Source organism: Scophthalmus maximus, chromosome 4, assembly GCF_022379125.1.
Source record: "Scophthalmus maximus strain ysfricsl-2021 chromosome 4, ASM2237912v1, whole genome shotgun sequence".
Taxonomy (NCBI): domain Eukaryota; kingdom Metazoa; phylum Chordata; class Actinopteri; order Pleuronectiformes; family Scophthalmidae; genus Scophthalmus; species Scophthalmus maximus.
The window spans coordinates 21,997,615-22,018,852 of NC_061518.1; the positions used below are offsets into that span (position 1 = coordinate 21,997,615).

General features: G+C 43.7%; 1 protein-coding gene and 1 long non-coding RNA gene across 4 annotated transcripts in view; both read right to left on the minus strand.

Moving 5' to 3' along the window:
- Positions 1-21,238, minus strand: part of igf1rb (insulin-like growth factor 1b receptor) — a 41,767-nt gene that overhangs the window by 13,949 nt on the left and 6,580 nt on the right. Inside the window, exons 2-6 of one of the 2 annotated variants that reach the window (XM_035628043.2) lie at positions 19,189-19,755; positions 2,864-3,167; positions 2,389-2,525; positions 1,061-1,205; positions 64-272 (exon numbers count right to left, since the gene is read on the minus strand). In XM_035628043.2, the coding sequence (XP_035483936.1) occupies positions 64-272; positions 1,061-1,205; positions 2,389-2,525; positions 2,864-3,167; positions 19,189-19,755 (1,362 nt within the window). Of the gene's footprint in view, positions 1-63; positions 273-1,060; positions 1,206-2,388; positions 2,526-2,863; positions 3,168-13,454; positions 13,525-19,188; positions 19,756-21,238 lie in introns of those variants that run through there. The other variant, XM_035628047.2, reaches the window with a different exon arrangement.
- Positions 6,074-13,466, minus strand: LOC118302145. 2 transcript variants are annotated; one of them, XR_007030568.1, is made up of 3 exons: positions 7,483-13,466; positions 6,900-6,991; positions 6,074-6,713 (listed from the first exon to the last, which is right to left on the minus strand). It is a non-coding gene; the product is annotated as an uncharacterized LOC118302145 (long non-coding RNA). The 2 variants fall into 2 exon arrangements; XR_004790469.2 differs by having other exon boundaries at positions 6,900-13,466.

Sequence of the window (21,238 nt, forward strand, 5' to 3'; positions counted from 1 at the left end):
TGCACTGGACACGGCAATTTAAATTGCTGTGGGTTCTAAGACTTGAGCTCATCTGACTCTTACAGCTGGCTCGGTCGCCGTTGTTTCGGAAAACACTCTCATCAAAGCGGCCACGGATGCCTGTCTTGTCCCACATGTTGCGGATCTCCGACGTGCAGAGCTTCGGGTTGGCTCTGAAGAACAGCTTTCCTGCTTTGATGGTGAGATTGTGCTGCTTCCAGTCCCAGAGATACTGGAGCTGCTGGTTGTCGAATGCTGCGAAGGCATACATGCTGGAGGGCAGAAAGAGGACAGGATGAATGAGTGATGGTAACAGCGAGTCTCTTAAATCTCTATTCGCTGTTGTGTGCTGTTTCTGCTTCAAGTTTGTGTGTGGTGTAATTCGTGCCAAGCTGAGGGCCAACTTTCCCACCAAGGACAATGTCTTTTTAGTGCATAATGGAGAAAATGCACAGAGGTGTCAAAGAAAAGGGGGGTTTGCAGATGAGGAGGGGAGAGGGGAGAAGAGAGGAGTTTTTATGAGTCATTGGGTAACACCCAGACATTCAAGAATGACTGTAATGTGTGCCTTGGGACAGTACGATTCCTGTGAGCTCAAGGAGAAGCAGAGAGAAAGCGGGAGTGAAGGCCACTCCATGACCCTGAGAGAACCTTTCCTTGGACTACTGGAAGTTATGCTGCATGCAAGGTCTTGTAATAAAAAAAAAATAAAAATAAAAAATGTGCAGGGGCGCAAAATGCCGTTAGGTTCAGTCATTTGATTTACTTTTCAAGTCAAAAACAAAATTCTTTAGTGAGTTTTTTTTTAATCCTTTCACGATATTAGTTATCCAACCCAAAACATTTAAGTCTGTCTCCGCTCTAGTCTGCACCCTCACAGTCAAAACAAAATCTCAGTGACCTCGACCTGCCACATTGTTCATTCCTCACATCAGTGTTGCAACAAATTCAAAGTCTGACTTTGGCACAGAGTACAGCTACTCATTTGTGATCAGAATGTGTGTGTGCGTGTGTGTGTGTGCACGTGTGTGTGCACGTGTGTGTGCACGTGTGTTCGTACTCATCTAGAAGGACTTCTCCGTCGATGTATCTCAGGCTGCGGAGGAAGGCCAGGGAGCTCAGAGTGTGGGAGTGTCTAATCCTCACGTAACCCGTCACCCTCTTGATCAAACCCGTGAAACTCTCCAGCTCTGCCACCATGTTGTCTAAACACACACCGACATTTAGTCCATTTATGTATTCATGGGCACACTTGGCTCAATTTTTTTTATATTCCTGGCTAAACAAGATTCATGACACTATGACTGAATTGTAAATCTTGCTTTTATATTCCATGCGGTATATATAACACATGGAACTTTGAGGTATTATTGAGGGCCACGTTTTATTGAAAACCTCATGAATGTATTTCCTCTTCTGCATACTACTGTTTTTTTCTCAGTATATAAATTTTCCTACTTGCCTCCTTGTTCTTTTTTTTTTTTAGTGAAACCTGGAATTTATTCAGTTCCTAGTAGTGATTAACTGACTGATATCTGGAGTTGAGATAATCAGCATTGGCCGTTCACTATGCCCCTAAGGCCGGAAAAAAAGCCTGCAGACATTTAAATGAAAGTTTTAGCTTTTTTTAAACAGAAATTTTCTAAAATTCTAAAATAATAAGTAAGGTGCACTTCTTACAAACAGCATCTACTTGCACAGAACGAGACAATGCCTATTTATATTTTCAAAAATAAAATCTTCATCTAATTTTAGCAATGGTGTGTCTCATGTGTTATCATTGTTATTCAATAACATAAAAGTGAAAACAACGACATTTTGTAATTTTGGCAGTACATGTTGGCCTTCGCCGCCCTCTTCTCTAAATATCTTTATCAGCCACTGAAAAAACCCAAAGTGGTCAACTTCGAGTTACTAGTTGTGGTAGTTACTAGTCTTTGCAGACAGACTGAATGCTAATCCTGACATTGCTTCTATAATACAAATACAAATCCTGCTTATGTCTCAAAGGGATATGTATAGCCAAAAATAAAAGTACACACAATCATTCAACATTGATAAATCTACTAACTGACCTTAAAAAAACATTCAACGTTTTCATAAAACCAATAATCTGCAATTATGTGTTTCTACCTAAATAAATGTTATGAAATAATGTAAAGATGCAGGGTTCCCTACTGATGTCCCCTGACATGGATCCAATTCCTTTTGATGTCACCAGTCATGCTTTATCAATGGTATGCAACTGATGGGGTCATAATAATCGTCTAGTCCGGCTGAGAACCACGTACAAAATGGTTCAGTGAATGTGAACTCCTAACTAACACTGGCCGCAGTGGAAATGTCAGTCGGGGCTGTCGCGTCGCTGTGGTGCGCCGCAGTACTCACGGCCTCTGCGGATGTTGATATGCAGGTTGCCTTTGATAACGGTGCAGCCTTTGAGAGACTGAGCGGCATCCATGGAGTCGATGACCTTCTCCTCGCATACTTTATCACACAGACCGTCGCAGGCCGTACAGGTCATACTGGAGACAGACAGACAGAGGTGGTAAATGTGCAGCGTGTCGCTTCAGTGACACACATGATTTGACTCAAGTCTTTAAGCTCTCCCCTTGACCTTTCATGTTTTTGTCAAGTGTTTGTTAACTCTAGACAAGCTAAAATTACGTCATGGAGAAATTCCCAAGTTTAACCAGAAACTTCCATTATATAAACTGAGGGCCCTTCATTGTAGCTATAGTGCTGAGCTCCTTTTGCCCTGATGAAACTTGAGAGAGGACCACTAATGGCAGGGTGTGGAACTGGTACCAATGTCAGGCCAACAATAAGAGTACCTCCACCCAGTGGCTCCACTCCGGCTCACCTATCGGGCGTAGTGCGTGTGTATCCCGAAGGGCATTCAGGCATGCACTCCTCGCCGTGGATGATGAAGCTGTCGTATTCGGGGAGGTGGACTTTGGAGCACAGCTCTGCGCTGATGCAGCGCCAGTCCTCGAACTTGTAGGTGCCGGGAGGGCATTCGGCCACGCAGCGCCCTTGGTGGTAGTAGTGCACGCATGCGGCACATGCTGTGTCGCTGCCGGGGGCGGTGCAGCTGCCAAGACACTGAGGGTGGCAGCACTCGCCATCCGCCGTGCACGCTTGCCTCGCACACCTCTCGGGGCATTCTGGTAAGAGGGACAGACACAGCATGGGAAAGGTTTTCCCTATGTGGACAAACACAAAGCTCAGGTCATGCCCCCCCCCCCAAAAAAAAATCATAGCAAGACACCCATCCACCCATCCATTAGCTTCATAGACATCCATCCATAATACAACATGTTACACATGCTCACATTTGAATTCCTTACATCTTACAATCAAGCACACAACAATTAATAGGCTACTGTAAGAGCCATTTGTTTTATTTGTTTTCTTTGTGTTATGCTCTGTGTGTATGGGAGGGACAGTTGGGCATCACTAAGTGGGAAGCCATGAAGCCATGAAGGGTGACACAGTGGCCAGGAGGCCTACAGTTTTTTTGATCGTGTCACTTCGTGTTACTGTTTGAATGCTGCAGGAATAACGCTATAAGAACAACCACGCTTGTATGGACCTGGATCTATTATATTGGCATGTAAATAAATCAACGAAACACAATATGTGGTAAACATTATTCTAGTCAAAGCCAAATAGATTGCGAAGGCACGCGTCATTAAAAGTTTCACCGACATGCAGCAATGCATATTGACTTAATGGAAAGCCACTATAGGCTATATTACAGTTGGTAAAGCAATTTTCTGCAAAATAGCGTTGCCACTTTCAGTATCAGGATACAGCTCCAGCGTGATAACGGAGCACAATGTGGCATTTTTAAATCTCTGGCGTATAATCGGCAACGATTAGTCGGTCGCTGATTGACAGAAGATTGGATCAGTCTTTTCAATCAAAATGCTAAAAGATTTATCTATGGGGTTTTGGATTGTTGGTTCAACAAAACAAAGACAACAAAGGGCACTAAACATCATCTTATAGACTATGTGATTTATTATGAACACATTGCTGCAATAATAGAAGATTTGTAAGTGATCATCAACAAATACTCTGATTGGCCACAATATTGATCTTGCACATGTGCTCAGGGTTTAACTGACAGCCTGCCCGAGTGCGCCTATTCTTGTGATCCACATCTAGTACCCAACGATATAAAAACTAAGGCGCGTGTCCCTATTTTAGCGAATGAAAGAGCATCGCAAAAAAATCCAACCAGTGCGTCCTCAGCTCAAATTGGCCTCTGGCAGGACGCTCCTGGCTACAGTCCTGAACAAATGATTCAGATTTACTGGAGAATGACTGACAATGCATGTGTGTACACACGTGAACAAGCCCAGAATAGAGCTCGTAAAAGACTAAATAAAAAAACGGCACTAACAAGTGTAAGCCATGCGAGCGGCTTCATATCAAACCAACAACTGTGTGCAAAAAAAAAGAAAAGAAACACATAACGTAAATGGAGCCAGCAAAAACAAATCCAACAAAAACGAAGGCTGAGCTTTTGTCCAACTCAGTAGTTGGTGTTGAGCCCAGTAGTGCTGTGCGTGGCTCATGCCACCAGATCCACAGTGAGAAAAACACCTCCAGTCCGGGTTTTCCGACAAGCATGGCTACAAATAACTCCTGGGGTTGCTGTGGTGTCCCTCTAAATAAGAGGATACTGTAACTGTTGACAGGAAAAGCGGATTGGGAGCTAAGGGAGGAAAACACTGGACTGACCTACGTGTGGAATGGAGCCGTACCTCACAGCTGCCTTAGTAGGGGGAATCTGAATCCAGTGTGATGGAAACAGAGAGCAACCAGACACTTAAGCAGCTAATAGCAGAGTTGACACACATTGTTAGAATGGGAACCAAATGATGTTATGTTTGGGTCTGGTATCGGCCTCATTGAGTAGATTTTTACATTTAGCCCATTGCCATCAAACAGGCATGGAGAACAGAAACAGAAACTTTTTGTTGTTGTTGTTGAAAAAACCAAAAGGTTGGTGTCCACCCTGAACGCAGCTTTTCCTGACCAAAGCTGATCCAAAGGGAGAAACACTCACAACCTCCACAGCGCCTGCACTGTCTGCCACACAAACACACACCAGTTGCAGTGGAATAACGGGAAATCACTGCTTGAAATTATTTGTGAGTCATGTGTGTGTGTGTGTGTGTGTGTGTGTGTGTGTGTGTGTGTGTGTGTGTGTGTGTGTGTGTGTGTGTGTGTGTGTGTGTGTGTGTGTGTGTGTCATGCGTGTGATGCGGGACGTACACATCTGAGTGAAAAACAAGATGAACAAAAGACTGTAATTTTGATTATGTCATCGGCTTCAGTTAGCCAGGGCTGTGTTTAAAGAGAAACCCAAGCAAAAACAAGTTATGGGAAATTATGTAGGATGTGGGGAGATAAAAAACAAAAAAACTAACTCAAATGTGTTTCAACATGTTGCCTCGATGAACTCCGTCAAAAACAAGCAGAGGACACCAGGCCAAAGGAGATGCCTACTGCTTCGCCGTATTACTTTTCTGTGATTTCTAGGACGGCCCCCAGAAACAATGTTTTACCCATCGTACTCGCAGCATGTTCTTGTTTTAGTACTGTATTAAAAATGGATAAACTGATGCAGAAAGAAGCCGGACACGAAACTGTAAAGCTCTTTGAAGTAGAAGCCTCCAGAAAACAAAAAAACAAAAGCAGATGTCAAATTGGAATAGGAAGTCATTCCCGGGGCCTGAGACACAACAGAGAGGTTCCAACCATCTGGTTGATCTTTTTCCTCTCTAACTTGGAGCTCAACACTTTGAAGGAGGCACGTTGCTGTCCGCAGCTGTGTGCCAGCAGTTCGTCCCGCGGGAAAATACTTCTCGCTAATCAACTAATTGTTGCAGCACTCATATATAACGGTAAAAGTTTATTCATAAGGGTTATGGGAGACACCGTGGAATTACCAGCCTTTTCGCGCTGGAAACAATGTGCATTTCTGTGTTCAAGGGTATGATTTTCATATTTCCGTGTTTCTGGTAAACAATTCACCAAGACAGAAATACAATGGAAAAAGTGGCAGTTCTAAATCAACCAGTAATTTATTATATTATTGTTTTTACTGTTGGTCTACACTTGTTTGACCAAACATAAAGCACCTCGATCGTGACACTAATCCAGCACAGTTTGGGAAATACCTAATATTTAAGATTTTAAAAATCAGTGAGGTGCCAGGCATTTGAAGCCCTCTGATAGTTTTTCCATTTACAAAATTGGGTGAATGAGGGAGAAGATAGCTACTGTCCTTCCATTAGGACAAACTATCCTCACCAGGCAGTGACCATGACATGACCTTCAGGGGCTGCCTCCCGACTGACACGGAAAGCCAATCAGAACCATCAGACTGTGTGGTCCCACCAACCATACGGTGACTGTTCGTGCTCAGCAGGAGGGAACCAGTGCTGCCTTTTCTCTGGTACAGAATGTTCTTTCTCTGCTCAGAGCCCCCACCGCCCCCCGACTCCATCTCGCCCTCTGACCCCAGCATGGGGTGATGGGAGCTGTGTTGGAAAAGGTGTAATCTTGCACTGTGCCTGTAGAGAGCTGGGGGGAGAGGAAGGAGATAATCTCCGTCTGAAGTTCGTCTCAGCGCCGGAGCCGCTTGTCGGAAGCCTCCTCGCTCACTGTCTGACCAGTGCAGGGTAGGTGGAAGGCTGGGGGGGGGGGGAGGGGGGGGTACACAGTGTACATCGGCTGCCACATAATAGATCCCAACTTTTATCCCCCGTCTCCTCCTCACTACACTTTTAGAGAGGTTAATGCAGAGCTACAGCGCCAGGGGACGAGGTGAGGGATTAAGAGGAAAAAAGATGGGGTAGAGGAAGAGAATGTAGACGTACGAGGAATGGAACGAACAACAGATGAGGAGGAAGAGGAATCAGACGAGGGGAAGTGGACAGAGGATGAAGAAGAAGGAGGAGAAGGAATGGGGCTAAAATGGAGATGGCAGGAGAGGAGGAAACTAAAAACACCATTTAACACATCACATCTTTCTGAAAGGAGCATCTAGCACTCACAAACAATGCACACACGCACATACTCAGTGGCAGGGCTGCCAGCTGGGGGAGCCAAACACAAATCAACAAACAAAACTAAGCCGAGCAGAAAAGTGAACCATTCAGAAACATGTATCTCAGACTCATAGAATACTGGACCACATGAGTAGAAAATGAGATCATTTAAGACATCTCCTAGCTCTTTAAAGTGAAAAACAGAAAACCCCAATGATTTGACCAAGGAGACGTTGATATTTTTAAATGGAGTTCTTGTGTGTATTTGGTTTTCACAATTTTACTAAGGAATCTACCTTTATAAGTGAAAATGTTTTCCTGCTTTGTTGCTTCCGTCAGACAGCGTTATCAAAACTTTGGAGATGGGTTATAAAAAGTTACTGTAGTTTATGCGCACGGAAAAGCAGTTTACCTTTTTTTCCATTCTGCCATTACAGGGCGCTCTGCTCTGGCCACGGGATAAAAATCACTGCTGTGGGTCAAAATGCCAATAGGGGGCTTCCAGGGAAACAGAAATACCAGCCCAGCAGGAAGGTCGGCTGGGAAACTCACACCAGTCACCAGCTGGATGGCGGGAATACGTCTGGGTAAACTGATTCATTCAAGCGACTCACACATGAAAACCCAAACAGGGGGCTGGGAACAGGATGCATCACACGGACTTGAGTTGCTGAGATGACGCTCCAGGCTTTAACAAAAGTATTGCTCAGTTTAACGATAACATGGACAGTGAGATGTCTGAATAGATGGGCATCTGTATTGACTTCTTTTACCCACAGCGTCAACCGGAAATCGGTCCGTTAATATTTTAGGTGTTCGATCCTCAATGCAAGTTAGTGCAGTGACGTCCATTAATTACCTCAAGCTAAGCGCCCGTCAGTTAGTTGTCCCACCGCAGTTTCACAACGAAACTTCTCATATTTCTAACAAAGTGCTTTGTTGCTGTTGCTTTATTTTGGTGCCGTGGGCAGTACATGGCTTCGCTCCGTCTCTTCTACCTGGAGAAATCCCGCCACGCTGGTGCATTACACCAGTAGTTTAGTTGTGTGCGCTCCTGTGACGTTCAGCCGTTCTCAGCAGGAAGGCAGAACTCGGCAAAGGCCTCTCTCTGTACCTGTCATGTCATCAGTCGAGGTGCGCATGAGAGCATGCTCCAGGCACTTGTCATGACTGGGCTCACTGGCCAATCACAATATTCAACCCTCGCCATTCGGACCGACACGCTGCTTAAGGCTGCCTATTGTTGGAGCAAGGTTTGAGGAGGGTATTAATAAAGCTTTGAACTTTGCATCACGTGGCCTTGCCTCACAAGGATTGGGAACAACACACCACGGCTCTAACAAGCTAATAAAGGTCCGAGCCCTCAGGAAAGTTACCTTAGGGCTTGGGAGTGTCCAAATATCTACATGGATTTCAGTTTCAGTTTCAGACTTAGACTGAAATCTCAGTCTGAGATTTTTGACAGTTGTTGGTTCACATTTTGAGATGTATAGCTTCTGTCCCTCTCTCGCCATCTTATGCACAGAACAATACTTGTTCAAAGGTTGTGCGAGCCAAGAGAAGACAAGACAAAAAAGTTCAGAGTGTGATTCATGAAGCTGCTGCATTCTAGCTAAAAGCGGGAGCGTTCCCTTTCTCCTGTCCAAGGTTGATGTGCTGATCCACTATCAGGCACCATTATATTCTCAATGTGGGGTAAATGAGTGAAGTGAACATTTACATCAAATCAATCGTGCAGCCCTGCTGACCAGTTCTCGCCAGCATGCCACTGTACTATCAAGCATACAGGTTAAGAAATATTTTTTGGGGGCAGGGATGTACTTTAAATGTCAAATATAGACAATGACCACTGCAACGAGAAGACGTAGCTACCTTGCTGAGGATGTTCTGGTTGGGGAATACAGGGAGCGGATTTAACCAGATATGGACTGGTAGATATAGTTTTGACAAACAGACAGGATGACAGATTGATGAAGTCCCAGTTGATTCTCTCACTGCCTTTATCAGTAATATTCAATAAATATCCAGAGTTCTATTGAACGTATGAACAGCTAATCAAAACCTAAATACACCTGAAGTCAGACATTTTGCCCCTGTCAATTAATTTGAGGACAATAATTCAATTGAGAGCTTCAAGGGATCAGACCTTGACCTTCCCTCACCACTAACAAAAATATAACCAGGGCTATGTAACCGTCTGTTACAACTGATCGGCAGACAAAAGAAAATCAATCTGCACCATTTCATTCATCCATCCATCAGCATTTAGGCCTTATTCACCGTATGTGCACTACAGCTTTGATTTCTCAGGCTGAGCTTTAAATGGGTCTGGCCCCTGGTTAAGCTGTAATTTCTCTTTAGTCTTTCCCTGAATCAAAAAATGTCAAACAAGCATTGTATAAATACCATGTGCATCCACTGCCTTGCTCAACCAGCAATGTTCAATTTATAGAAACACACACAGGCCACTCAAAACAGATGAAGAAATTAACATTAGAGACGTTTCCAGACTCACTTTCTTTTTCCCCATTTTTGGGAGTTTGCTGTCGGTGACTGACTGCTCGAACTGAGTGAGTGTGGAGTTGTCCCTAACAATTTTTTTTACAAAACCCTACATACATTCCGTGCTCTCCCAGTGTTTCAGTGCTCAGGCTCAATTAGGAACCAACACCAACACAGTGCAGTCCTTAATGCAGAACAAGAAGCTGATGATGGACAGAAAACACAACAATATTTCAGTGTTTCCGGTCTCGTACAAAGCGTGCTCTGTTACAAGCAGACAGCCTGTCGGTGTGAACTGTCCAGTCAGTGAATCAGTCATTCACAAAACCAGTCGGTCGGTAGCGTGTGTCGCTTCCACATCTAATCCGCATCGGTGGAACAAGGATCCCCTTTCATTCGGCCCGCTCACAGCTCCACATGGCCAAGCGCGGGTGCTGTCCGGTTCATCTTCTGAGCCTCCCAGAGGATACTGGACATCAAAACTTACCAATCGCTCCGGGCCTGACAAACAGACTGCTCACAAGGTGCTCTGAGCCATAGTGAGGCCACCGAGGAGTGAGCGCATCATCAACCGTAACGGCCACGTCTGGGCTGCCAAAATCCACGAACAAGGAAAATCACCACGTTCAATGGAAATAACACAATGTAGCACATTGTACTAAAAAGACATTTCAGACTTCGATGGTACAAAGTCGGGTTTTTTTTCCCCAGATCTCAATTAGTTGACTCAGACGTCATTGGGTCTTTTGGCAATCAAAATAATGAATTAATCATTGGTAAAGGGGAACTCTACGATGTTTCACATTGATCCGGAATCAGATATTTCGATAAGTTACAGGCAGTGTTCACACGACGCAGCCGCTGATCAGTACAGGTGAAGAGCTCCAGTTTGCACACGGTTGCTAGCTGGTGTTCAGGATTCCCTCCCCCGCTCCTCCCAGTGTGAGGAGGCATCCCACAGGAGATGTGTGGTCTGAAGCTTCCTGTTGGTAATTACAGACAGGCCAGAGGGGGGAAAACACCAACACAGGTGAAGCACTCGCAGAGCATCATTCCTGTTAGCACTTCTCTGCCCGGCTCGCTCCCAGTGAGAGGAGACTCGCGGGCGGGATCGTGCCGCCCGTCACCTCACCTCATCGCACCAGGATGTACTGTAGTTCCCGAGACTGTAGGTCAAATGTATTTTCTACGCTTGCAGACTGATGTGACAGCAGTGGCTTCTTCTCTAGGGTAGTGATATCAAAACAGATTTGCAGGGTATACCTCAAATAACTAGATCAAAGAATCAAAAGCATATCTACATATCGTGCCACGTGAAGTCCAGAGCGTGTTAGCAAACAGAGGTTTAGGTTTAAACCTTTTTGTAAGTAGAATTAAACCGATTACATATTTGCTAAAAGAACAGCATAGATGATTGAAATAACTGGCTAACATTAATGGTTAAATAGTTGACAGATCAAATTAAATTCTTAAATAATTCAAACTACCAAGTAAATAAATAACTGAACAATGTAAACAGCTCCATTGCTTCACATTGAATCTTGAATTCAAATTTGTAAACACGCACACACGCAGACACGCACACACAGAGACATCAGAGGGACTTGTCTACATTCCTTAGTCTTTGTGTTAGTTTGTTTACTTGGCGTGGGAAGACAGAAATATCCCTGGAATTTGAAGGAAAGGATGAAGGAGGCTGAGTATAAGATTCCCATTTACCTTGCGGTGTGGCGGCCTGGCCTGGTTTAGCTGTGACTGTGCGAATACCCACAGTATCTCTCTGGCTGCCTTAAAACACGTGAAGCAACTTATTCCAAGCAGAATTCAAAAACCTGGATGTTTTGTACATTCTCCTTCCTTTGTCAAAAGAGATTTCCAAAACTATTGTTGGTCTGATGTATCACCTTGTATAGAAGGTGACCTATCAGACCCTTTGCCAAAACCCAACCACCATTTATGAATATACTAGCTAGACCGGATGGAGATTGGTCACCAGGTACTTCATACCGTTATGTTTAATAAACGTTAAGCGCTCAGACATGGGACATAGGATGTGACAGCTAACGTAAAATATTGCAATAAAGATGTGTTACCTTAAAGTGGAGCGTTCTGTCACACTACTACAACAAACCCACAAATCAGAAACCTAAATTAAGACTTCGGTGTGTGTGTGTGTGTGTGTGTGTCCAACCCATGCCACTTTTCCCCCTCTCAACACTTCTCTGAAGTGAGGGAGAAACAAGACAAAGGAACAGAATTATCAATGAACAAAAGTTGCTAACTGCTCCTGATTTAGTCCTTTGTAATACTTTACTTGTTACATCCCGAAACAAATAAAACAAAAACAGTCATAAGTAGAGGACTCGAAAACCTCCAACAGGGCCCGAGTGCTTTGCCTTTTTTTCCTCTCTTATTGTTTTTCTCTTCTGATCACGGCAGAACGAAATGGTGACAAAAGAATGATCCTTTATAACAATACAAACTGTTCCCACCAAATCCAATCGGCCTCAAATCCACAGACAAGAGGCTCTTCTCTGGTCACAGCTCATCCCAACCTGACGGTGTTAACAGAGCACAATTAAAGGCCACATAATTACAGTAGGCACTTTGACGCAGCCAAACCAGGAATGTTCACTTCCAGGAATTCCAGGGATGGGTGTGACTGTTCACTAAAAGTAGTCATGGATGTGCCTGGTTTACTAGCAGTCCCTATAATTACCAGCCCCGACAGCCTCCGGGTTCTGGATGAGGGTAAGGGGTGCATGACTAGTTGTTTATCATCATATGTTGAGATTTCCGCTGTGATCAATAGCTGCTTTTGGAACGGCTGTAGTCTGTAAACACAACAAAGCTGTTAGTTTGATCCTTAGAAAGGTCAAGGTCATCAAATTTAATGAGGCCATTTTACTGATTGCTTCCAAGAAGAATGGCTCTGACCTCTAGTTTCTCACATCTTCATCATTATCACGAAACACAACTCAAATTACGTCTGTTCCAAACAAGGGGCTGGTTTTACCTGCTACAAGTAGATAGATAGATACTTTAATATAGATGTATTAAATATATATTATGGTTTTACTAGAACTACACACTTTTTTTTTTTACATCTTTACAGTGACAGTTGGGAACTGTGTCACCATGCCTGTTGCATCTTCATCCAGTCTTGTTTCTGCAGTCGTAGAAGAGGAACTGTGCGTCAAGAAGAGGCTACTCAAAAATCACACACTAGCACACTGGATTTCAATGTATCTACAAACGATTTTGATAAACTTACAACTAACCCTACATATATGAACTTATTTAATTTGAGAAAAAAAAAATTAAATGTTCTGTAAGCTCCATTTGCCCTAAACATGCTATCAAAGGCCTCTCTGCACAGCAACTATGCAATATGACAAGAGCCCAAGATTCATGCTTGCATTGGTGCAGAGGGCTTTCTTTAGCGATCGCACCGCTTTCCCTTGACCCGCCAAGGTGAGGAGCATTGGGCGGATTGAAGCGGAACTGGATCTGTTCTGCTGAAAGTGTGCGTTGTTGATCCAAAAGGTGTGGCAACAATGGCTCCAGGGTTGTCGGATCAGGACACTAATGTTGTTTTCAGGTGAGAATTCAGACGAAAGAGGGAGGAGTTCAGACTATTTGTCTAGTTGCAGAGATGAGGAGCAGAGCCGGTTCAGTGGAGCAGTGCTAGGTGCATGATTAGCATAGCTGCGGTGAGTCGGCTAATCAAGCTCTCCGGAGCAGCCTGTGTTAGTCTTTTCCTGCTAGACATCCAGACCGTACTGTAGTCTGGAAGCGCCTTTTTTAAACTTAAGGCACTGCAGAATTCATTAGAGTGAGACAGACTGCAACCAGCACTGCACATTAGCTAGCCAAACTCACTGCACACACTCTCGCTCGCTTGAAGCAGATGATTTTGATCCTCTGATCTAAGGATTTGGTGTGTGCTAGATCATGGGAGGGTGTATGCCTATGATCCTATGATCTCAGGAGAGGGTGTGTGCTATATAACAGAAAGGTGTATGCCTGTGATCCTCTGATTTCAGGAGTGGGTGTGTGTGTGCTAGATCACAGGACGGTGAATGCCTATGATCCTATGATCTCAGGAGTTGGTGTGTGCTATATAACAGAAAGGTGTATGCCTCTGATCCTCTGATTTCAGGAGTGTGTGTGTGTGTGTGTGTGTGTGTGCTAGATCACAGGAGGGTGTATGCCTATGATCTCAGGAGTGTGTACACCAGATCACAGGAATGTTAACCTTTGATCCTTACATCAACGGGATTGCTTATTAACAATTATCGAGAATAGGAATGAACATAAGTGAACACAAATCTGATAAGATGAAAAAGGTGTAGTTAGCAGATCACTGTCTCGTAATTCAGTAATATTATTACATTTGAAGAACAGAACAGGGTACATAGTGGCATGGCCTTGCTTACACTAGTTCACATTAAGGAAATCCACATTTAAAAATGGCCTCACATTTAGCATTAGAGTGAGACTTGGTAAATAAACACTGGATATACTACATCCAAAACCAACCAGAAAATGAGAGTGGGGGGCTGTGACTGTCCACAACTCAATCTGTCTCTTTAACTCTCACTTAGACAGAAGTGTGTTTACCCTGCTAGGCAGTTTGTTTCCTACATGTCAGCTAGTATATACAGTTTCACTGATGCTGCAGTAGTGTATTCAACATTCATTTGAATGTGCAAAATCACAGCAGTTTCAATGGCCAATCCTATATTTTCCAAATTAAATTGTGTGGTAGTAGTAAACAGGTATTTTGATACTCAGAGTCTGATAATTTGATCTGAGGACCGTTCCCCTCCTGACCTTGGCAACTGACCCCAAGAAGCCTTTGTCAAAATTATATTCTGGGCAGAAAAATAATATTCAGAAACAAATCCCTACAAATGGAGGCACTGAGTTTAAAAAAAAAAAGATTTCATACATCAATCTTATCTCGAGCTGTAATACCTCAGAAAAATAACTACAGCTACATAAAACCGCAGGTATTAATTTACAAGGAGGTGAAATAGACCATTCAGACATGAAATACACTTTGTCTACACATGTATTACTTCTGTGTGCCTGTGTGCACATTAACCCCTGTGGTCCGCTGTCTCACCAGGAGAACACGTCAGCTAAATGACTAAATACAAAATGAGCAAACACTGACATGTCAAGTATGGTCAATTAATATAGTGGCAGGGCTGAACAACACCCCCGAAGACAATCCTTCTAGTTTAATGTGTAATCCCTTCAGTCAGGGGTTAACAAAAGACAAAAAAAATCCTTCCAGTAAATCCCAGAAGACCCACTTTGTTCTTTAATGATGTGCTTTCATCTCCTCAGACCATACAAAGCACCAGAAAAACATCCCCCATGCTGTTCAATGTGTGTGTGTGTGTGCGTGTGCGTTTGTGTGTGCCCCAGCATGCACGGACATGGCTCTTCTTTAGAAGCAGCCTATGAGTTATGAACGAGACAAAACACCCAAACCAGATTCCTAACAACAAACGAGGGAAGTAAACACGGGGGAATGCAGCCCCCACTGCTATGACTGAAAACCACGCAGCTTTCACAGAGAAGGAAACAGATCCTGAACCCCCTTTTCTCTGCAACACTTCTTTTATGAATGCGTCGAGGCTGAAAGCATGTCCTTTGTTTCAACTATACAAATACAGGGTTGGCACTTTTGCCTCTTGTCATTTATTGATCTGACGAATGGGCCGGGTCTGAAAATAACATGCCTGTGAGTTGACTCTCGCGTCAGCACAGCATAAGGGCTGTGAGTGAGCAATGCACACATTCAAACAACAGATCCCAGATAAGTCTACTGAAGCTTGATACAGGCCCGTATGAGAGGGCACAAATGACAATCTTGACGGTCACAGTTTTTGGCCACTACTGCCGGCACAATATGAAATTAACAGTCATAAGTGCAGCAGCACCAGCCTTTACTCTTTTCATTGCTTCACACTTCTAACGCGCAGGATTGTGTAGCCTAATGTGAAGGCGACCGTTTGATCCACAGGTACTGAAGCTGCCAGACAAAAACTTGAGGAAACAATCAGCAGTGTTTGGTCAGGCACACAGCTATTGGCCTTCCTCACTTTATTGAAGCCTGGCTTTACTACCACCAGACCTCTCCAATAAACGGCCTAATAAATAGCCCAACAATGCAGTCTCTGCAGTGCAGAGAGCACTGGAGCTCATGTTGTCTGAGATCAATTCTGTTTTAAGGCGGCAGTGGTGGCAGCAGCGGCGGCGGCAACTGATGGCCCATTTGCCCTGGCGGACACACTCCCTCTGGAGCCTGGTAGACTGCTTATGCATCTTCATGGGGTCGTTCTCCACTTCTTCTATATTGAGCCCATTTAAAAGGACTTAACAAGACATGTCAACATCACGGATAAGAGGATGCCAACTGAACACAAACACATTAGCAATGCCTAAAAGTATCCGATCCAGTTAGTCAGGTTCTGAGACACGACTGGTGAGTGGTGAAATTATCTGGACCCCCATGTCTTAGGAAAGTGTCTGCCTTGAATCTCCTGGGACTGCTGAGTTTTCTAGTTTTGCTGTCTAAACAAAAAAACGCAATTTCTGGAAAGAATAAGAGTTTGTCATTGCGGCAACACTTCTCCTGAGGGCCTTTACGTGTGAGCGCAAACGTCCGCAGATGTTGCTCCAGACATTCTTCGGGAGTTTCTCCTGCCAAGGCCCCCTGGTATGGTCTCCGGAGAATGTCCAGAGGGAGGCCATGTGAGAATACAGCAGGAGAATCTCCGGAGAATTCACCGCGAGCGAGTGGGCGGGTTGATGTCTGTATACAAAAACACTGCTCTCCGGGGCAGAGTCTACCCAGACGCCACAGAATCCTCCGGAGATTTTCCTGCTGATGCGGACAAGTCTGACTCGGACAATCTCCTGCTCTGTTCATCATATATAAATGCGTCCAGACATTCTCCGGACTTCATGTCTGAAAACAGCTTTAGTGGGAGAAGTAGTAGTAAAAGTTGTTGTAGCAGCAGCAGCAGCAGCAGATGGCTTAGTAGTTGAGGCAGTGGTACGAGAAATAGTAGGAGCTGCAGCTGTTGCAGTAGTGCTGGTAATAGACATACTTCCACCCAAGGTATTTAGTATTAGTATCTAAAAATAATATTGTAATCTATTTCCTGTCCTTCACGACCGCCGCCCTTTGAAAAACAACATGTTTGAGTCTAGTCTCAACAGAAAGATGGCCTCTTACCAGGAGAAAGTGCTCCACACTGTTACACTTGACCTCCGTACCACTGGCTGCTTGTGCAACCGTTATAGACAAATTTCCTTGCCATCAATATCAGTCGCAATACTTGAAAAATGTACAACTGTGTCTTATGGTGGCCCCAATTCCAGATGGCACCCTATTAAGCCACAACATTAACGTGGACCAAAAATCCACGTGGTGCCTAGTCTCACAAAAAATAACCTACCGATAAACCTGCAATCAAATTTGCATTTGCTCTGTTGATGCTAGAAGAATTGCAGCTCATTTGATAAATGCTGAAAGAATTTACACAAACACGGTCATATAAATAATTAGCAGCTGTTTTCCAGCATGTGAAGAGAATTGTAGACAGGACATATTGTGGACACGCTAGGTCACAAGCCATATGATGCTTAGTTACTACCTGTGGATTCTTTTAAGTAAGATAAGATAAGATATATCTTTATTCGTCCCACAATGGGGAAATTCGGGCATTGCAGCAGCAAAGTGGACAGAAGAATATGTAAAGAAATTTACAAAAAAGGGTTAGTATGTACAAAATATAACAAAAGTTGACAAGTGAAATGATAGATAGCACCGAGTTCACCACCTGACACCCTCTGGATTATTCTCCAGTTTACAACATGTCTTCCTTTAACGTATTCCACCTCTGGATTTCTTTTCCAGCATGCCTACACTCTGCAACTCCAGCAGCCTACGAAGCAGACAATACGCCTGTGTGTGTGTGTACATCTGACATAATTGTATCTCTGAAATGTGCATGTCGACCTCTGTGTGTGTGTGTGTGTGTGTACATCTGACATAATTGTATCTCTGAAATGTGCATGTCGACCTGTGTGTGTGTGCCTGCCAGCATCTCTGTCTTTGCTTCAACTGTTTAATGATGACAACGACTGTGTGTGTGCATGCGTGCAGACATGCGATCGAGGTCAGTCCTGCGACAGTTTCATGTCACAAGACTGAAAACATCAACATGCTGAGTCTGCAGCAAGGCGCCAGTCACCAGGGAAACAATTCAGCCAGACACACTAAATCAGCCAAAACACATCGTCTGAAACGCACCAGCAAAACAAGTCATCTACAACACTGCAGTCGTAAACACAAAATTAAAGGAGATACTTCCCACTCACTGTGCTCAGGGTGGTTTAATTAAACTAAAGCGTTTACTCCTTTCTTTCAATCAGTCAGATTAGGCAGCCTCTTTTGAGAGAAAATGCTGTAAATTGTGTTACTGCAGGTAACCAACCGGAAATACAAGTTAATTCATGTTTAGGTAAACATATGTTGACATTTGACAGCCAGTGGTTGCTCATAATCAGAAAACCTTGTACGAGAGCAAAATGGGCTCAGGCGAAACTGAAGTCTGACCTGATACCTTCAATTGGCTCTTTCTTCATGTCTTCTTAACTTGGATAAACACCTCAGATATATCACAGGAAAGATTTGCAGACAAGTCAATCGTGCATGATGGCATTCCTCAGCTTGCCTCTTTCTTTGCAACACAAACACAACGGCTAATGCCTTGGACACCGTTACACGCCGTGCAGTCTTGTAATCGCAGGCAAATCAGTCGTGCTGTTCAAACTACGTGACTCATCTGCAATGAGGGGTTCACACACTACACGATCCTTCGCCAGGAGAAATGTCTCCAAAGTACGTTTTGTCACCAAAACACACGCGAGAAGTGTAAATAGGCGATACATGCGCGAAACAGAAATTGTTTGTCACCTTCACGGTGGACGTTAGAAAGAAACTGTTCAATATATTGCAGGATACTCTTATGTTGAAAGGTCAGAAACAGGGAGTAGTTTGAGCGGACGCTCTCTGTGTTGTGCGGACGGAGAGAAATAACTCCACGTTAAATCCAGCGCGAGGTTACGCTCATCATCCGCTGCAGTGAAAACGCACAACATGACAGAAAAAAAGCCCCGCATATGGTATGCGCAGTGATTTTTTTTTTCAGAAACACGGAAAAGACAGTGAACATGGGTGAATTGCGTTGTTGTGCTGTGCTACAGTTCCTCCCCCGGATTTCCAGGTTCACTCACTCACTGCCTGTCACATCACAGTTCACGCTGCAGGACATGGGTTCCCCGACTTGTCCAGATATTAAGCCTGCTAGATATCTGAAAAACGTCGGTCAGGCCAGTCACTTTGATCGCGTCGTTGCTAGTTAGCTCATAACGATCGAGTGTCCCGATTTCACCGCTATACGCACTAGGTCGTTCATTACGACCCTTAAGTCACACCTACGCAAAACAGGCCAAAGCCCAGACTGTTTGCACAAGCCTTTTGCAATTCAAATCCCTGATGCGCCTTCATGTGTGACAGCCTGCTTACCTTTCTGGCACTTATTGGAGTTCCAGCAGCGGTAGTTGTAGTTACTGTTGAACATGGTCTTTCTGCACTGCGGGTTGTTCTCCATGATGCCCGGACAAACATCGCTGCACTCCTTGGACTGCTTGTTCCCGGCAATGTAATTGTTGAACTCTGCGTCCATGATGAGGGACCAGTCTATGGAGTCCAGGTAGCAGAGCTCAGGGTTCTTCTCAATGCGGATGGCGCCGCGGGTGATGTTGCGCAGGTTGTACAGGCCGATGTCCTTCAGGCTGGTCATCTCAAAGATCACTAGGGCGTAGTTGTAGAACAGGCTGCGTCCACGGATGACAGTGAGGTTGGGAAAGAGCGTGCTCAGACTGTCCAGGCCCGACACCCGGAAGAGCAGCAAGTAGTCGGTGATCATGGTTAGCTTGGGGAAGCTGAGGGAGCGGAAGAATTCCTGGTTGATGTTGCTGTTGTTTTTGTCACCGATGAGGAGGATCTGCAAGTAGCCCTCCACCACTGTGCAATTCTCCAAACGCCGGAATTCAGTGATATCGTTGCCAATGTCGATGCTGGGACCGCAGACTGCAAGGGGAAACAAAAGGAGAGCCAGTGATGAGCTGTATTGCTTTGTATTGAACACAAACATAAATATGTATATATTATATATTTTTTCTTATTATTTATTCCTTCGATGTATCCTTTCATCTAATGCTCTTCAAATGAATCATGACAGTTTTATCACCACAATGTGTCGTCTCAGCTAAATCAAACTGCAGAACGAGAACAAATTCTCACAAAGGACTTAGAAATATTTCATGATTTGCCGACCAACTTTTTGCAATAAATAACTTTTACACAATGCTCACAGTGTTCTCTGTTTCAGGAATAGTGATGGTTACAAAGAAATGTTTGTCCAATAGGGTTTTTTTTATATTGACAGTACACTTGAGTTATGATATTGTTGACAGAACATGTTTGCTTACTGTACTGTTAACTTAAAAGTAAATACTGGAGTAGGGTTCTATTCAGGCTCGGTTTAACAGTGCAATAAAGATTAGATTGCTCTGCTTTCAGGCTATTGTTGCTTCTGTGTCTAACTAACATGACCCACTTTTTTGTTTCATTTTCTGCTTTTCTGAAGCCTTCATAATACAATTACAAGGCCTATGAACTATTCTGCCATAAAAGACATCATCCATAAAACACACGAACGCTGTTAGTTGGATAAACAAACTACATATGACAAAAAAACTTGTTTAACAAAGAGCAGAAAGAATCATGGAGGAGTTTCCCCAAGTACAGCACCAACATCATTCTTCATGATCAGCCTGCAGCCATTGGTCGGAGCTCTGTGAGGCACAGCGAAGCTTTGTACTAAATGCTAATGTCCTAATAACCTGCTCACTACGACTATGTTTTATTTACACAATCTTATTTTAGCTTTTTATCATGCTAATTACCTCTACACCAAAAGCACCATAGGGGCTGGTGGAAATGTAAATAGTTATGCGGTCAAAAATCAAAAGTAGTGGACAACTTGATGATAGAGCGGATTGAAAAGTCAAGGAATCATCATGATAGTGAAAAATACAATCTGTTAGTGGCCCTAAACCAAAAATTGTGAGATTAAAGAGTCGGTAGGATTCATACTCTGGGAACCATGAATGTAGTATATATTAATATTATTATAGATTCAATATTATTCAGATTCCGATCACACAACAAAGATCTGTTTCTAAGTGGAAAATTGGAAGAAATAAAAAAATTTAGTTCCACATACTAAACAACTTAACAACTGTATCTCTTAGCTGTGTCTCTGACCAAATCACACACATTTAGGCTCGTCTACGTGATCTCCTTTTGATAACTAATGTAATCATTTTCATTTACATTCACTGAGCCTCCCTTAAAACTTGAACTTGTTGCACAAATGCAATGCAACAGTGAAATACAACAAACCCGAAACAACTATGAATAGTAGGAAAAAGGTCGCTGCTCTGTATTCTGTGTTGCCTTTGAATGAGCTTTACCCTCATCAGGAAAAAGTCTGGTAAGGAACGATGCT